The 13,479-nt window shown below is 54.9% G+C and overlaps 1 protein-coding gene across 4 annotated transcripts; it reads right to left on the bottom strand.

The window, feature by feature from the left end:
- Nucleotides 1-9,714: 9,714 nt before the first annotated feature.
- On the bottom strand, nt 9,715-12,984 carry TWIST1 (twist family bHLH transcription factor 1). 4 transcript variants are annotated; one of them, XM_049798374.1, is made up of 5 exons: nt 12,840-12,984; nt 12,608-12,721; nt 12,336-12,410; nt 11,218-11,832; nt 9,715-10,440 (listed from the first exon to the last, which is right to left on the bottom strand). In XM_049798374.1, exon 4 carries the CDS (start codon nt 11,828-11,830, stop codon nt 11,261-11,263), a length of 570 nt encoding a protein of 189 aa, XP_049654331.1. In that variant the 5' UTR covers nt 11,831-11,832; nt 12,336-12,410; nt 12,608-12,721; nt 12,840-12,984; the 3' UTR covers nt 9,715-10,440; nt 11,218-11,260. The 4 variants fall into 4 exon arrangements, with proteins under 4 accessions (XP_049654331.1, XP_049654329.1, XP_049654330.1 ...); XM_049798372.1 differs by having other exon boundaries at nt 11,218-12,191; nt 12,336-12,721; XM_049798373.1 differs by having other exon boundaries at nt 12,336-12,721.
- Nucleotides 12,985-13,479: the final 495 nt, after the last annotated feature.

The following is a 13,479-nucleotide window of genomic DNA, read 5'->3' as shown; positions in this document are numbered from 1 at the left end:
CTGAAGATTAATGCCCCCTGTTTTCCTTTCTCAAATTCTCACTCCACAGTTGCCCTCTGTCCAGAGCAATCTCTGAAAAGCCTTGTATTAAAAGAATCTCCAGAGACTCCTGATGGCCAAAGACTCCTCCAGAGACTCCTCAACTGGCCAAATGACAAACAGGGCAGAGAAAGGTTGACAAGCTGACTGAAGCATAACTTTAGAAGTCTGCCTGAAGGAAGGGTTTGGAGGGAGAAAGGGTGTCCTGCATTCCTCTGGATGGGTAGGACAGGTTCAGTGTTGCATGTCAGTGAATAGCCTGGATGCTGGAAGGAGGTAGAAACCATTGTAGAAAACATTTGAACCATTGGCAAATCTCATAAAAATGTTCCTTACTGGGCTTGCATGCCATCTTATTACCCCAGAGCAGCTGTTTTAAAGAGCAGGCATAAACTCACCCTGGCTATTGCAGCACGTTTTCTGCAAGGTGAAAAGTTTGGCATATGGAGGTGTCAGAAAGGAGCCTTTTGCCATAAATCACACCAAAAAGCACTCAAATTTGACAAGCGCCTTGAGACCACTTATAGGCTCACCCCTAAATTCCAATATCAAAGAGCAGCCCCTCAAGCTGTAAACTCCTATAATACACCAAATTTGACATGAGAAGACACATTAGTGAGGAGTTGAAGGGCAGGACTGTCCCTGACACCCCAGGACTCACAGACAAGGACTGGCACACACAAAACTGCATGAACTCCCTGGCTCCAGTGCCCTGCTCCAAGGATGAAGGGGCTTTGCATTCACTGAGCTGCAAAACCCTTTTCCCTTCTCCCCTATCCCCTCCACCTCTCCCTTTCACTGCCCAGGTCCTAGCAGTGGAGCCAGATGAGGGCAGAGCCAGGAGCTCCTGGGCATTACTCCCCTGCTCTGTGCTCAGGGCTGTCCTGGGGTTGAGCCCAGCACAAAGAATCAGACATCTCATGCTTCATTCTTAAGGATAAGAGAAATATTTTTTGTCACTATTTCGTCAGCATCCAGCATTTTTTCTCTGATCAGAAAAGAAAATACTGTGGCACCTCTGCTCTCGGGATAGTCACCAGTGGTCATGAACTCCCTCCATATATTCTTTTTCTGCTGAAATGCCTCCATAAATAAAACAAGCCTCCATAAAACAGCAGGAAAAATCCACTCCCAGCGAGACTCCTGAGAGGCAGTGGGAGTGGATGACAGTGTCCGAAAAGTGGGGATAGGCAGCTGCCCCCCCGCTTGCTCACACAGACAGCTGTCTCTGACCAGTTCACTTCTCCTGGTGATTTATGAAGGCCTTTGATCAGAAGCGAGTTTTAATTGCCTGAACTACAGAATCTGACACGTGCTTCATCAAGTCAAAAGCTGAGCCTCTTGCCCACACCCTTCCCTTCTCTTCTCTCCTCTCCTCTCCTCTCCTCTCCTCTCCTCTCCTCTCCTCTCCTCTCCTCTCCTCTCCTCTCCTCTCCTCTCCTCTCCTCTCCTCTCCTCTCCTCTCCTCTCCTCTCCTCTCCTCTCCTCTTCTCTTCTCTTCTCTCCTCTCCTCTCCTCTCCTCTCCTCTCCTCTCCTCTCCTCTCCTCTCCTCTCCTCTCCTCTCCTCTCCTCTCCTCTCCTCTCCTCTTCTCTTCTCTTCTCTTCTCTTCTCTTCTCTTCTCTTCTCTTCTCTTCTCTTCTCTTCTCTTCTCTTCCTTGGATTCAAGCCCTGCAGGATTTTAGGAATCCACCTAATAGACCCTAACTCCATCTTTCAATCTAACTGGCCGTCCTCGCAGTAGTTGACAGAGGAAGGAAAAAAGAAAGAAAGAAAAAAAAAAAAAAAAACCAAAACCCCAACACTTCTCTGCCTGAAGCACCGCGGGGTTCCCCAGCCCATCCGCCCCGAGGTCTCAAGAAAAGGCCCCGGGAAAGGGGAGGGCGGGGGAACCCGCCTGGTGGGGCCCTCCCAGCGGGGACGGACCCCGGGGGAGCTCTCCCGGCGGCGCCCGGCGGAGCCCTCCCGCCGGCGGAGCGCCCCTTCGGCCGGAGCCGGGTCCCCCGCGGGGAGCGGGGCTGCCCGCACCGGGCCTGGCCATCACTGGGGGGAGCGGGTATCACGTTACTGCCGGGCAGGCAGGAGAAAGGCGAGTGTCAGGCACTGTCAGGTATTAACAAGACTATTTCTCCCCATTAAAGCCATGCCTTTGAGCAAAGGGGTTTCTTTCATCTTCTCTCCCACCAATACTCTGACAGAACTCCTAAAACTCAGGAATTTTCCAAATCAAAGACATAATCGTTGTCCTTCTGTCCGTTTCCCCCCTCTCTGCCACACACACTATACCCCAAACTGCTTTAACTGTCATTATCCCCAGCACAGATGCCTGTTTAAATTCTTGATTCAAGCCGGAGGACATTTAATAGCTGACTGGATTAAATATTGCAGACTCCAGCCCAGAATCTCTTTGAAAATACAGGTCGAGGACTATGCCTAAATTCGCTGGATGAAAACTGATCTATGATATATGTTTTAAGTTCAGATCTGAGGACCGAGGGGAAGGGGGAAGGGAGCCTGTTCTGGATCTGGTTTATATTGGTGTAAAAACCTTGAAGTTGAAAGGTGTTCCAGGATGCTTGGAGAGGGAGAAAGAGAAAGAAAGTGAGGGGAAAGAAAGAAAGAAAGAAAGAAAGAAAGAAAGAAAGAAGGAAAGAAAGAAAGAAAGAAAGAAAGAAAGAGAGAGAGAGAAAGAGGGACCTCATTAATTAACTAATCTTTCTACGTGGGAAATGGATCTATTTTCCTTTGCAAGTAATTAAATACGAAGCCCAGCAAAGGACATTGAAAGTGCTGAGGTTCCGTGGAGGAATTAGCCGCCTGTTTGAAATTAACACTAATTTGGCTCCTACATCAACAACCCCTCCGTAGACAGCATCTCACTCAGTCACTAAACATGTTTGATAGCTCCAGGGTTCAGAAGCGAGTGTGTGTGTGTGTGTGTGTGTGTGTGTGTTTGTGCCTGCGTGTCCGGAACATGTACACTTTCACACGCGAAGAAAAGCCTTACTCCTTTTCAAATTCTGAAATAAATGTAAAAAACATTCTCCCGCCGTTTTCTAAATTACATTAAAGAATACGAGACAAATCTGCTTTTGCTGAAAATTGTGATATCCGCTGAATATCCCGAGTCCGTCATTTATAGCACTGATGGCTAAGAAAGGAAAAAAGGACTCCACAGTTAGTCTTTTATTTTAAAAAACTTCCATTTGCGTTCACTTTAAACGTTTTTACAAGATCATGTGATTGGGACTCAAAGGCAATAAATCTAGATTAAGAAACCCCAGGGATTTTTAGACTGATGCTATAGATTATGGGTAGCACCTCAGTCTATTTATCTGCATTACGTACGCCTGCATTGTCATTCTCGGAACTAATGTGCTTAAAGTCAGCCTTTTTACCTTTGAAAACGTTGGCATAAAAAGAAAAATAAAGACTGAATTCATTTCTGTCTGCCGAAGTCCAGTGAGAACTCTTCTATTATTTAATACAGGTACCTATTAGAACAGCCTCCACCACAGCTCAAAATGAATATATCAAACGCACTTGCAGAAACAGATTTGCAGAAATAAGCAACAAGCTCATCGAAATGGTTCGTGAATGAAACGTCCAGAACACAGGCAGGTGTTTGCACACGTCCGAGCCCCCCCGGCCCCAGCCTGCCCCCGGCTCCAGCCCGGGTCTTTTCCTTGGCAACGGCTGCGTCCCACTGCCCTGCGTTGTGCCTCGGGGCTGGTGGGCTTGCAGGGGGGCTACCTGCCGCCCCCCTACCTGCCAGCCTGCCGCGACGGTGAGAACCAGGGGCACCGTGGGTGTAACACGAGCCACAGGTTTTCAACTACAATACCAGAGGACCTCGCGGAGAACAGCAATAATCGTACAAAAAGAACAAAACCCACCCACAGTAATCGTACAAAACAAACCCGCGGGGCTTGCAGCTAGCGCAGGACTGACTGCGCCCTTCTGAGAACGTCAAACCGCGGACAGCTTGTAATTTCCTGGAGAGTCGCGGCGCTGCCGCTCTCCCCGCCGCCGGGGCCGGGCAGAGCCGGGCAGAGCCGGGCAGAGCTGGGCAGGGGGTCCCGCCGCCCGCGGCCCCCGCTCCCCGGCGGCGGGAGCGGGGCGGGAGCGCCGGGCAGAGCCCGGCAGAGCCGCCGGGCAGAGCCGCCCGCCTCCGCCGCGCCCGGAGGGCTCGGGACTGCCAGCCCAGGCTCTCCTCCGCTCCTCTTAGCAGTCTCTACCCACCTTCAAACAGAAGGCAATTGATTAGTCTCAGTTTCTCCTCCCAGCAGAGATCCGATACTTTCCTTGGGATCAAACGGACCCGAGACTAAAGGAGGGGGTCGACGGACAGGAAAGAAAGAGGAAAGGAAAGGAAAGGAAAGAGAAGAGAAAAGAAAAGGAAAGAAAAGGAAAGAAAAGGAAAGGAAAGAAAAGGAAAGAGAAAAGAAAAGAAAAGGAAAGGGAAAAGAAAAGGAAAGAGAAAAGAAAAGAAAAGAAAAGAAAAGAAAAGAAAAGAAAAGAAAAGAAAAGAAAAGAAAAGAAAAGAAAAGAAAAGAAAAGAAAAGAAAAGGAAAGGAAAGAAAAGGAAAGAGAAGAGAAAAGGAAAGAAACGGAAAGAGAAAAGAAAAGAAAAGAAAAGAAAAGAAAAGAAAAGAAAAGAAAAGAAAAGAAAAGAAAAGAAAAGAAAAGAAAAGAAAAGAAAAGAAAAGAAAAAAGAGAAAAAAGAAAAAAGGCTGAGGCAGCGTGAAAGAGAGAGCACAAGAGAAAGTGAGAGGGAGAGAGCAAGAACAAGAGAGCAAGAGAAGGGAGGAGAGAGGGAGAAATAAAGGGAGAGATAAAAAGAAAGTAAGAAAAAAGAAAGAAAGGAAAGAAAAAAGGAAGGAAGAAAGACAGAGAAGGAAGGAAGGAAGGAAGAGAGAAAAGGGAGGAAGGAATAAAAGGAAGGAAGGAAGAAAAGGGAGGAAGGGAGAAAGTGATTTTGGCTCGGCACACTGGAAGAGGATAGTAAGTTTGGACCTAACAGCTGCGTTTTCTTTTTCGCAAACGAACAAACAAACAAATAAAAAGCAATATTTAAGTAGAACCTACATACTGTGTATCTATGTACAAATACACACATATAGAAAAGCAGCAGGAATGATTTACGCTTGATTTTCTGTGAGCCTTTCTCTTCCCAGTATTTACAAGGCGGGGCTCCATTTGCAAGTTGTACATCTGTTCGCTTCACGTGACATTTTCATAAAAGCTCTAACATCTGGTCAAAATAAACCTCCTTCAGGTACCTGCTTAACTTTTCACATGTCAAAATCCCTTCCCCTCTGAAGCTCCCCTTTCCTCCACGGCTGCAGCCCTGTGCATTGCTCCTTTCTTGCCTGCTTGTTTAACGACTGCCTCGTCCCAAACAGAACAAAGCAACCCTAAACATGAGGGGGGGGGGGGACGGGGACGCCGACCCTTCCTAAGAGCATCCTTCCCCCCCCCCCCGGCCCCCTCCCATTTCCCGATTTCCCCGCATGAGGAGGGCAGAGCTGGTCCCCGTCCCGCGCGGCGGGATTTCTGCGTGGCAGCAAGCAGGGGCTGCTGCACCCCCCAAGCAAACCCGCAGTCCTGCTCGGGCTGCTATTTTGCACGAACGCCGGTAAAGCCCCCCAAAGACAAATGATGAGCACTTAATTGTCCCAACCCGATTCCGTTACTATTTCTGCTATTACTAATTGCTGCTCTTCTCATTCTAGCCGGTTTGATTTCAGTGTGGTTCGTCGGGATTATTTTGGAGTGGAACGCGTCCTCTTTTGCCCGTGTCCATGCAGTGAACAAGGGAATTTTCGGAAAGCTCCCGCAAATTGAATGCCACCTCCTTAGGAAAAGAGCGGGGAAGTGTCGGCTACCCAAGGCAAGCAGAATACCTAAATAAGAGGGGTGCAAGCGCTCCTGAGCGGGCGGAGGAGACAGGGAATTACTGGGAGAACGGGCAGCTTTTCCCCCGATCTGACCGCTTGGGCTCGTTTTGCCTTTCATTTCGGATTTTTAGGCGGGTGTTATCATCATCATTATGTTTCCGGAGCTTTATTGTTTCTGCTCTGTAAAACCGCTCTAAGCCTCCCGCGATCTCGATCGCTCGGTCCTTATAAATGGCCGGCTGTTTGCTTTTAAAAAAGAAAAGGGGGACTTTTGTACAAGTGATTTTAACCTGCTCCACCTTCAAGTGACCTGCCAAATGCTCCTTCTTACTTTATAGACATCTGGGAATTCCATACATGCCTTAAACTCCAATTACACACCTTCTTCAAAGGACACGTGCTTTGATTTGCCAAGAACATTAAGTGGACTGCAGTCGAAAGAAGCTGGTGCAGAAGTTAATGTGAAATACATCCTGTGCCATGTTTACTGCGGGCAGGTTATGTGCGCGGCAAATAAAGCGAGTCCCGGTGGGACGGGGCTGCGTGCGCCTCTCTTTTTTTCGCCTGAGCCTCCCGGATCCCTCCACGGGGTGGACTGGACTCTCCGTCACCACCGCCACCACCCTCTTCCCGAAGATGCTAATTTACGGCAGAGCGCTCCCGCTCCTCCCGCTCCCGCTCCCGCTCCCGCTCCCGCTCCCGCTCCCGCTCCGCCCGGCGGGCCTGCTGCCTGCCCCAGCGGGGCAGGTGAAGGCAGCGCCGCGCGAACCGGGCGGGCACAGCCGCCGGGGGCGGCTGGCGGCAGCGCCGGGCGGGGCGGGGGGGGGGGGGGCGCCGGCGCCGGCGCCGGGAGCTGAGCCCCTTCCCGGGAGTCCCTCCCGCAGGCGCCGAGCCCCGCGGTGGCTCGCCCCGGGCGGCAGGTGCCGGCGCCGCAGGTGAGCCCCTCTCCCCCCGCGCTTTGCCGTGACTTTCGTGTGTCCCCCCCGTTCTCCCCCGCCCCCGTCCCCCGCCCCCCCACCGCGCGTTTGTTTGTTTTGCTTAAAATTACAGATGCAGGGAAAACCGCCTGACATCATGGGAGCGGGACAAGCGCGCACTTTGAAGGGCTCCTGGGCAGGACTTCAAGTGAAATCATACGCCTGGGAGGAATCCGATACCGGCCTGGAGAAAGCAGCGGGGCGGCCCCTGCCAAACCCAGGAATGTGCGAGGGCCCGCGGCCGGCGCCCCCCGCCCGCCGCCCCCCGGGAGGCGCAGCGCCGGGCACCCGCGGCGGGCGGGCAGCGCCGGCAGCCGCCGCCTCCGCGCTCCGCCAGCTCCGCGCTCCGCGGGGCCCGGCCGGGCCGGGGCCGGGGCCGGGGCCGGGGCCGGGGCCGGGGCCGCGGCGATGAGACGGGGCAGCTGCTTGGAGCCGGACCTCTTCTCCGCTCGGCTTTGCTTCTCTGCGAATAAACGGGACGTACTGATGCCTCGGGGAAAGAAGCAAAATCAGTCAGGACTTCGAAAGGCAGAGTTCATTTTCTGATTGCAAGAGTGTTTAAAATTCCCAAAAGACAAATTAATATACTTTTTTTTTTTTTTTTTAAACTTCAGTAAGCCTGACTCTGACTTAATCGCTTTTGGCTCTAGCCCTAGCAGCACCAGACCTCTGCGGTCCCCAACTCCAACCCAGGAAAGGGCACGTTTGTGTTTTTAAATCAGGATTATCTCCTCTTTACGACTTTTTTTTTTTTTTTTTAAATGAAGCAAAGGTACGGGTTCGCAGCCGGGAAAGCGCACCGGCTGAGCACCCAGGTGCTCGGGGAGGGCTGCGGCGCCGGCAGGGCCCCAGGGGTGAGGTGGGGAGACCTGCCGGTGGTATGAGCCCCAGGGACAGGAATCGGGGATTTTTCTCACCCGGGTGCTTCAGCTTGCTGGGAAGGGCTAGCACAGGCTGTGCCAGAGGCCTGTCGCTGGTTGTGACGGAGTCAATCAGGTTTAAGTCCATCAAGCGGAGTTGCTCCGGATTTCTAAGGGCGAGCACAGCTTGGCCCGTGGTTTTTAAAATGCACTTGATTCCTCATTCATATTGCGCAGGTATCCCCGTCCACGAAACGCGCCTTCCCCTCAGCACCGAGCAGCTCCTCTCGTTTTTTCCCGAACCCGTTTTCTTCCTAAACGTGGGGCAGCATTCCCCCTTCCCCCTGTGTGATTTTCTCCCCCAAAGGAACAACCGAAACCACCTCCAACCCCTCAAATCCGCCCAGCCCCGCGGCCAAAGCCCCCCGTCGGCTCCCCCTGCCCCTCGCTTTTGCTGCAGCCGAAGTAACATTACCTCCTCCTCGGCAGCCGGGGGGGCATGGGAGCGGGCGTTTTCGAGAGGTGCGAGTCGCTGAGCAGGGAGCTGGGGGTGCCGGGGCTGCGGGGGGAGGCAGGGCCCCCCCCGGGGGCTCCCGGCGGCTCCCCCTCCTCTCTGTCACGGAGGGCCGCGACCACCAGAGCCCCCATCCCGTTTCCCAGTCCCCGCTAATCCGGCAGCGCAAACAAGCGCTGCCGGCTCTCTACTCTAAACATTGCGCACTGGCCTAAAATATGCACGATATTAAATTCATAATACTGTTATGTCAGCAACAGACGGTAATATGTGGATACGGAAACAAAAACATTCGGGCAATAAAGTCAACTCAACCTGGGCTATGCAAACAGGCTCTGTTTTGACAAAACACCCCATCCTATTTACCCTAGGCTCTGGCTGAATCCCGGCGGCAGGGTCCCTGTCTCCGCGGGGGACCCCGCTCGGCTCCCAGGGCCGGGGCGGGCGCTCCGCGGCGGAGGCCCCTGCGCACCCGCGGACTCTTCGCAGCCGCGGAGGGGCAGGAGGCGCCGCTCCCCGGCGATGGGCCGGCTGCGAAGCCCTGGGAGGTGAGCGAGTGACAGCAGCGGCGGAATCAGCTGTCCGGTTACAAAGGTTGGGGCTGGGGTTTGGGTTGGGTTGGGTTGGGTTGGGTTGTTGGGGGTTTTTTGTTGTTGTTGTTGAACAACTTCCCTTTCCACCTTCCTTCCGAGCCCTCAGAGCTGGAGGTTTCCTCTCTCTTACAACTGGGGTGTCGCCGCACACTGGGCCCCCGCGGAGGGTGTGGTGAAGAGAAACAGAGGCAACATGCGCCCTACGTGTAGAAAAGGAGAAGAGGGCGGGTTAGCGTATCCCTCCGTGCTTTGTACAACGAAAACGTGATCGCTAGTCTATATATTATACAAAACCCTAGAGAGCAGAGCAGTCAAACATCACTTCCACCGGAAAACCCCACTCGCTAGACACTTCCCTGTTTGAACCTCGCTTTCTCTGGCTTTGCCTGTGGGTGGACGAATCCCTGTGTAAAACCGACGCCTCGTCCTCAGGGAGATCACCAAAGATACCTGCGCCGGGGGCTGGGGAATGGGCCCTGCTCCTGCCTTACATCTGGGGGGCAAAGCAGAGCGGCAGCGCCGGAGCTCTGCGGCGAAAAGTCCGCTCCCCGCAGAGCCCTGCGGCGCTTGGCGTTAAGACTGAAGGGGGAGAGGGAGAGAAAGAGAGCAGAGAGAATATCTTCCTCCCCCAAATGCAGAGAGCTGCAGCGCAGAATAATAAAGCTGTCTCAATAAATAACGTGCCTGTGTCTGTCAGTAGCTAGTTTATTTGCGTTTTTCGCCTGGTTTGTTTATACTAGTGCCCCCTCTCTCTTGGGTGTCTTTACAGCTCAACAAGCAGGTATTTATCTCCAGTTCCAACCCTGAGTTCTCAGAGAGACCAAACTTTAAGGTTATTAAAATTTCATTCATATTTATTTATTGCAGAAAAATAATATACAATGATATTTACAAAACAATCATAAAAATAGGAATGCATTTAGACACCGGATCTATTTGCATTTTAACATGGGTCATCAATAAATAAATAAAATGTTTATTTTTTTCTCAGAGGAAAAATAATAATAATAAAAAAGTTAGGAACCGGGTATATAACAGCTTGAGCCCAGCTTATTCCCCCCTAAAAAAAAAAAAAAAAAAAGGAAAAAAAAAAAAAAAGGTTTTCATCTCTACAGGGGTATTTTTTGGTTGGTTGGTTGGTTGGTTTCATTCAAGAATGAAGAAAGTCCACAATAATGCAATAATGTATTTCCTTTCATCAGTGGCTCACAGGCAAGACCTCTTGGGAATGCATGCAAAAAAAAGGCAAATAAAAAAAAAAGTTAAATTCCAACATTCTTCGTCAAAATTAAAAAAAAAAAATCGAACGATTCAGACTTCTATCAGAATGCAGAGATGTGTGGATTGTACCGACGCCCAAAGGGTAGTCACTGTCCAAAGCCCTTGTCTCTTTCTCTTTCCTTAAGTGCTCCCCACGCCCTGCTTTGAATTTGGATATTGCTCTTCTAATTTCCAAGAAATCCTTGGTACATTTTTTTTTAGACAAGACCAAAAAAATCGTATCCAACTTCAGAGTCTCTAGATTGTCCATTTTCTCCTTCTGTGGGAACAATGTCATCTGCAAAAACCCAGAGAGGGCGGAAAACTCGTTACTGAAATGAAAGACACACGTAGCATCTACCTACACCTCTCTGTCTCTGGAAATACACACATCGGGCACGAACAGAGGAGGGAGAAACGCGTGCCTCTGCCGGGCAGACGGTGCGGTGACCGTGTGACACCCCAGCCCGGCAGCCAGCGGTGTCAGAGCCGAGGGAAGGGGGCTGCTGGGGCGGTAGGAAACGCTCATCGGGAAGCACGCAGGCGGACATGGATTCACTTCAAAATACTAGCACCGGCAGCGGCAGCGGCAGCGGCAGCGGCAGCGGCAGCGGCAGCGGCAGCGGCAGCGGCAGCGGCAGCGGCAGCGGCAGCAGGAACCATCCCAGCAGCCCCGCTGGCTCCGCGGCGTTTGGTGAAAAAGTGATCTCAGGCCGGCCCCATCTGGCTGAGGCACACCCGCACCGCCGCCGCCTCCCCGCCCGCAGCCCACCCCCGCCGGCCGCCGGCAGCGCCCCGCCACGCGTGGGCCCCGCGGGGCCGGGGGCGCACCTCGGGCCGCGCAGGAGGAGGGACGCGCCGGGGCAGGGGGCCGGGGCGGGGGGGAGGGATGTGTGGGGGCACCTCCAGCCGCCCTGCTCTCCGGCCGGCCCTGGAAGCAGGGCCCCGCCGGACGGGGAGGGCCCCTCTCCCCACCCCCCCCCCCCCCCCGGCCACGCGTGCCCGGCCCACGGCGCGGTCGGCGGCCCCTCACCCCCCCCACTTCTCCCCGCCGGTTTCGGGGTCCCTGCCTTACCTAGGGCTCCTGCCGGGGGGATGCGGGTGGGGGACGCCGCCTGCTAGTGGGATGCGGACATGGACCAAGCGCCCTCCATTCTCCACACCGAGAAGGCGTAGCTGAGCCGCTCGTGGGCCACATAGCTGCAGCTTGCCATCTTGGAGTCCAGCTCGTCGCTCTGTAAGACCTGGTAGAGGAAGTCGATGTACCTGGCCGCCAGCTTGAGGGTCTGGATCTTGCTCAGCTTGTCCGAGGGCAGCGTGGGGATGATCTTCCGCAGGGCGGCGAAGGCTTCGTTCAGCGACTGCGTGCGCTGCCGCTCCCGCACGTTGGCCATGACCCGCTGGGTCTGCAGCTCCTCGTAGGACTGGGGGCTGCCGCCGCCGCTGCTGCTGCCGCCGCCCCCGCCGCCCCCGCCCGCCCCGCACTTCTTGCCCCGCTTGCCTTGGGCCGGGCTGCAGGGCTCGTCCGCGGCCCCGACGGCGCCGCCGGCGCTGCGGCGGCTGGAGCGCCGCTTGCGCCCCCCTCTCTTGTTGTTGGGCAGCTGCTGCCGGTCCGGCTCCTCTTCGCTGTTGCTCAAGCTGTCGTCGGCGGGGGAGACTGGCGAGTTTGACTCGTCCTGCTGCATCATCTCTGGGGGGAGACGCGAGAAGCGGGCCGGGAGGGGGGGGAGGGCAGGGAGAAGAGGGGGGCACCTAACCCGCCAGCTCCCCCTTGGTCGGCTGCTTCGCTGGCCTGCGAGGAGAAGGAGGAGGAGGAGGGAGGGAGGGAGGGAGGACCTCACTTTGGGGGGAGGGGGGATGGCATCAGGATCCAAGAGGAAAAAAAAAAAAAAACAAAAAAAACAACAAAACGCCAACCTCAAAAAAAAAATCCCTCCCGATCCCTCCTTGGAGCCCCTTCGAGGTGTCTGGGATTGGGAGAAAGTTGAAGACTTGGAGGTTCTTATAGCTCCTGCTGGCGGAAAGTTTGGGGGCAGCAGTGTCATTGGCCTGACGTGGAGAGGAGGGACTTTTGCTGAGTTTTATAGGAAAGTTTCCGCTTCCCCCCCTCCACGCCCTCCCCCAATTATTTTTTTCGAGCCATTCACAAGTGATCTGGCCTCCCCCCCTCCACACACACGCATACATCCTTACCCCAACCCTTTTCTCAGCTTCCCTCTCCGCGGTTTCTCCCTCAGGCTCCTCCGGTTCGCAGTCGGCTTTGGGGTGCTGCGGGGGAGCCCGGGCGGGAGGTTAGGAGGGTGGCCGTGCACCCCTGCGCTGCTGCGGAGGGGACAGCGGGCCGCTTCGTGCCTGCGCTAAGGGGCGGCTGCCCCCCGGGGCAGCCGGGGGGCAGCCCGCACCTCTCGGGCTTTCCCCGCCGCAGCGGGCACGGCTTGCCGCGAAAGGGAGGAAGGGGAAATTACCCGCGGGGCGGCATCCAGCCACATCCTAATTCCGTCCCGCTCTCGCACGCACCGCGCTCCCGTCACCGAGCACCCCCGGGGGCTGGCTTTCCGAGGGACCCGCACGTTTCTGGGCTGGGGAGGGGGGACGGCACAGCCGTGTCCTGTCAGGCTGGAGGACTGCGCTCGGAGAAAGCCATCTTCAGAGGTGGAAGCAGCGGGGAAACGAAGAGCTGGCTATGCACATACGCACCCGTCCTTGAGCTCTTCTTAAGGGAAACCCGGGAGGATCCGCGCCCCCGCAGCCCCCACCCAGCCTGGCATACCGGGAGACGGGAGGGTGCGCGGACCCTCTCCGCCCGCCCTCTGTGCCTGCTGACCGCTCACTTCAGTTCGCCCGCCCTGAAGGCGCCCGACTCCGGCACTTCCTGGGAACCGAGCTTATTTATTTTAAATTCCCTTTTATGTGTGCAGCCAAAGCTACTTCTCCCCATCCCCCGCCTTTGTGCCTCCTTCCCCGCTCGCTGGCAGCACAGAGCAGGTGGTGTGTCTTTTTAACAACAGCTCAGATTCAAACGGGGAACGCCTGGGAGGGAAAGCTAGCAATCGCCATCCACTAATAAATGGGGCGATGCACTTTTGCTGCTCCCTGAGAGGGGACCGCACGCCTCCGTTGCCGGCCCGGCAGCGACCGCTTAGACGGGGCACGGCCGGGCGCCGGGCAGGGCGGGCAGCGCCGGGGCAGCGCCGCGGCTCCCCGGCTGTATTTGCGGCGGGAGGGCGGAGAGGGCGACCGAAATAGCAGAGGAGCGAAAAATCCCAGGGGCGAAAAAGGCGAGGCTTCTGGAGGAGCCCCGTCATCTGCTCCGGGGAAAAGAGCCGTCTCTCCCCCT

This window comes from Accipiter gentilis, chromosome 4 (genome assembly GCF_929443795.1).
Source record: "Accipiter gentilis chromosome 4, bAccGen1.1, whole genome shotgun sequence".
NCBI classification, from domain to species: domain Eukaryota; kingdom Metazoa; phylum Chordata; class Aves; order Accipitriformes; family Accipitridae; genus Astur; species Astur gentilis.
Note: the sequence above shows the minus strand (reverse complement) of the source record. Positions and strands in the feature narration are given on the sequence as shown.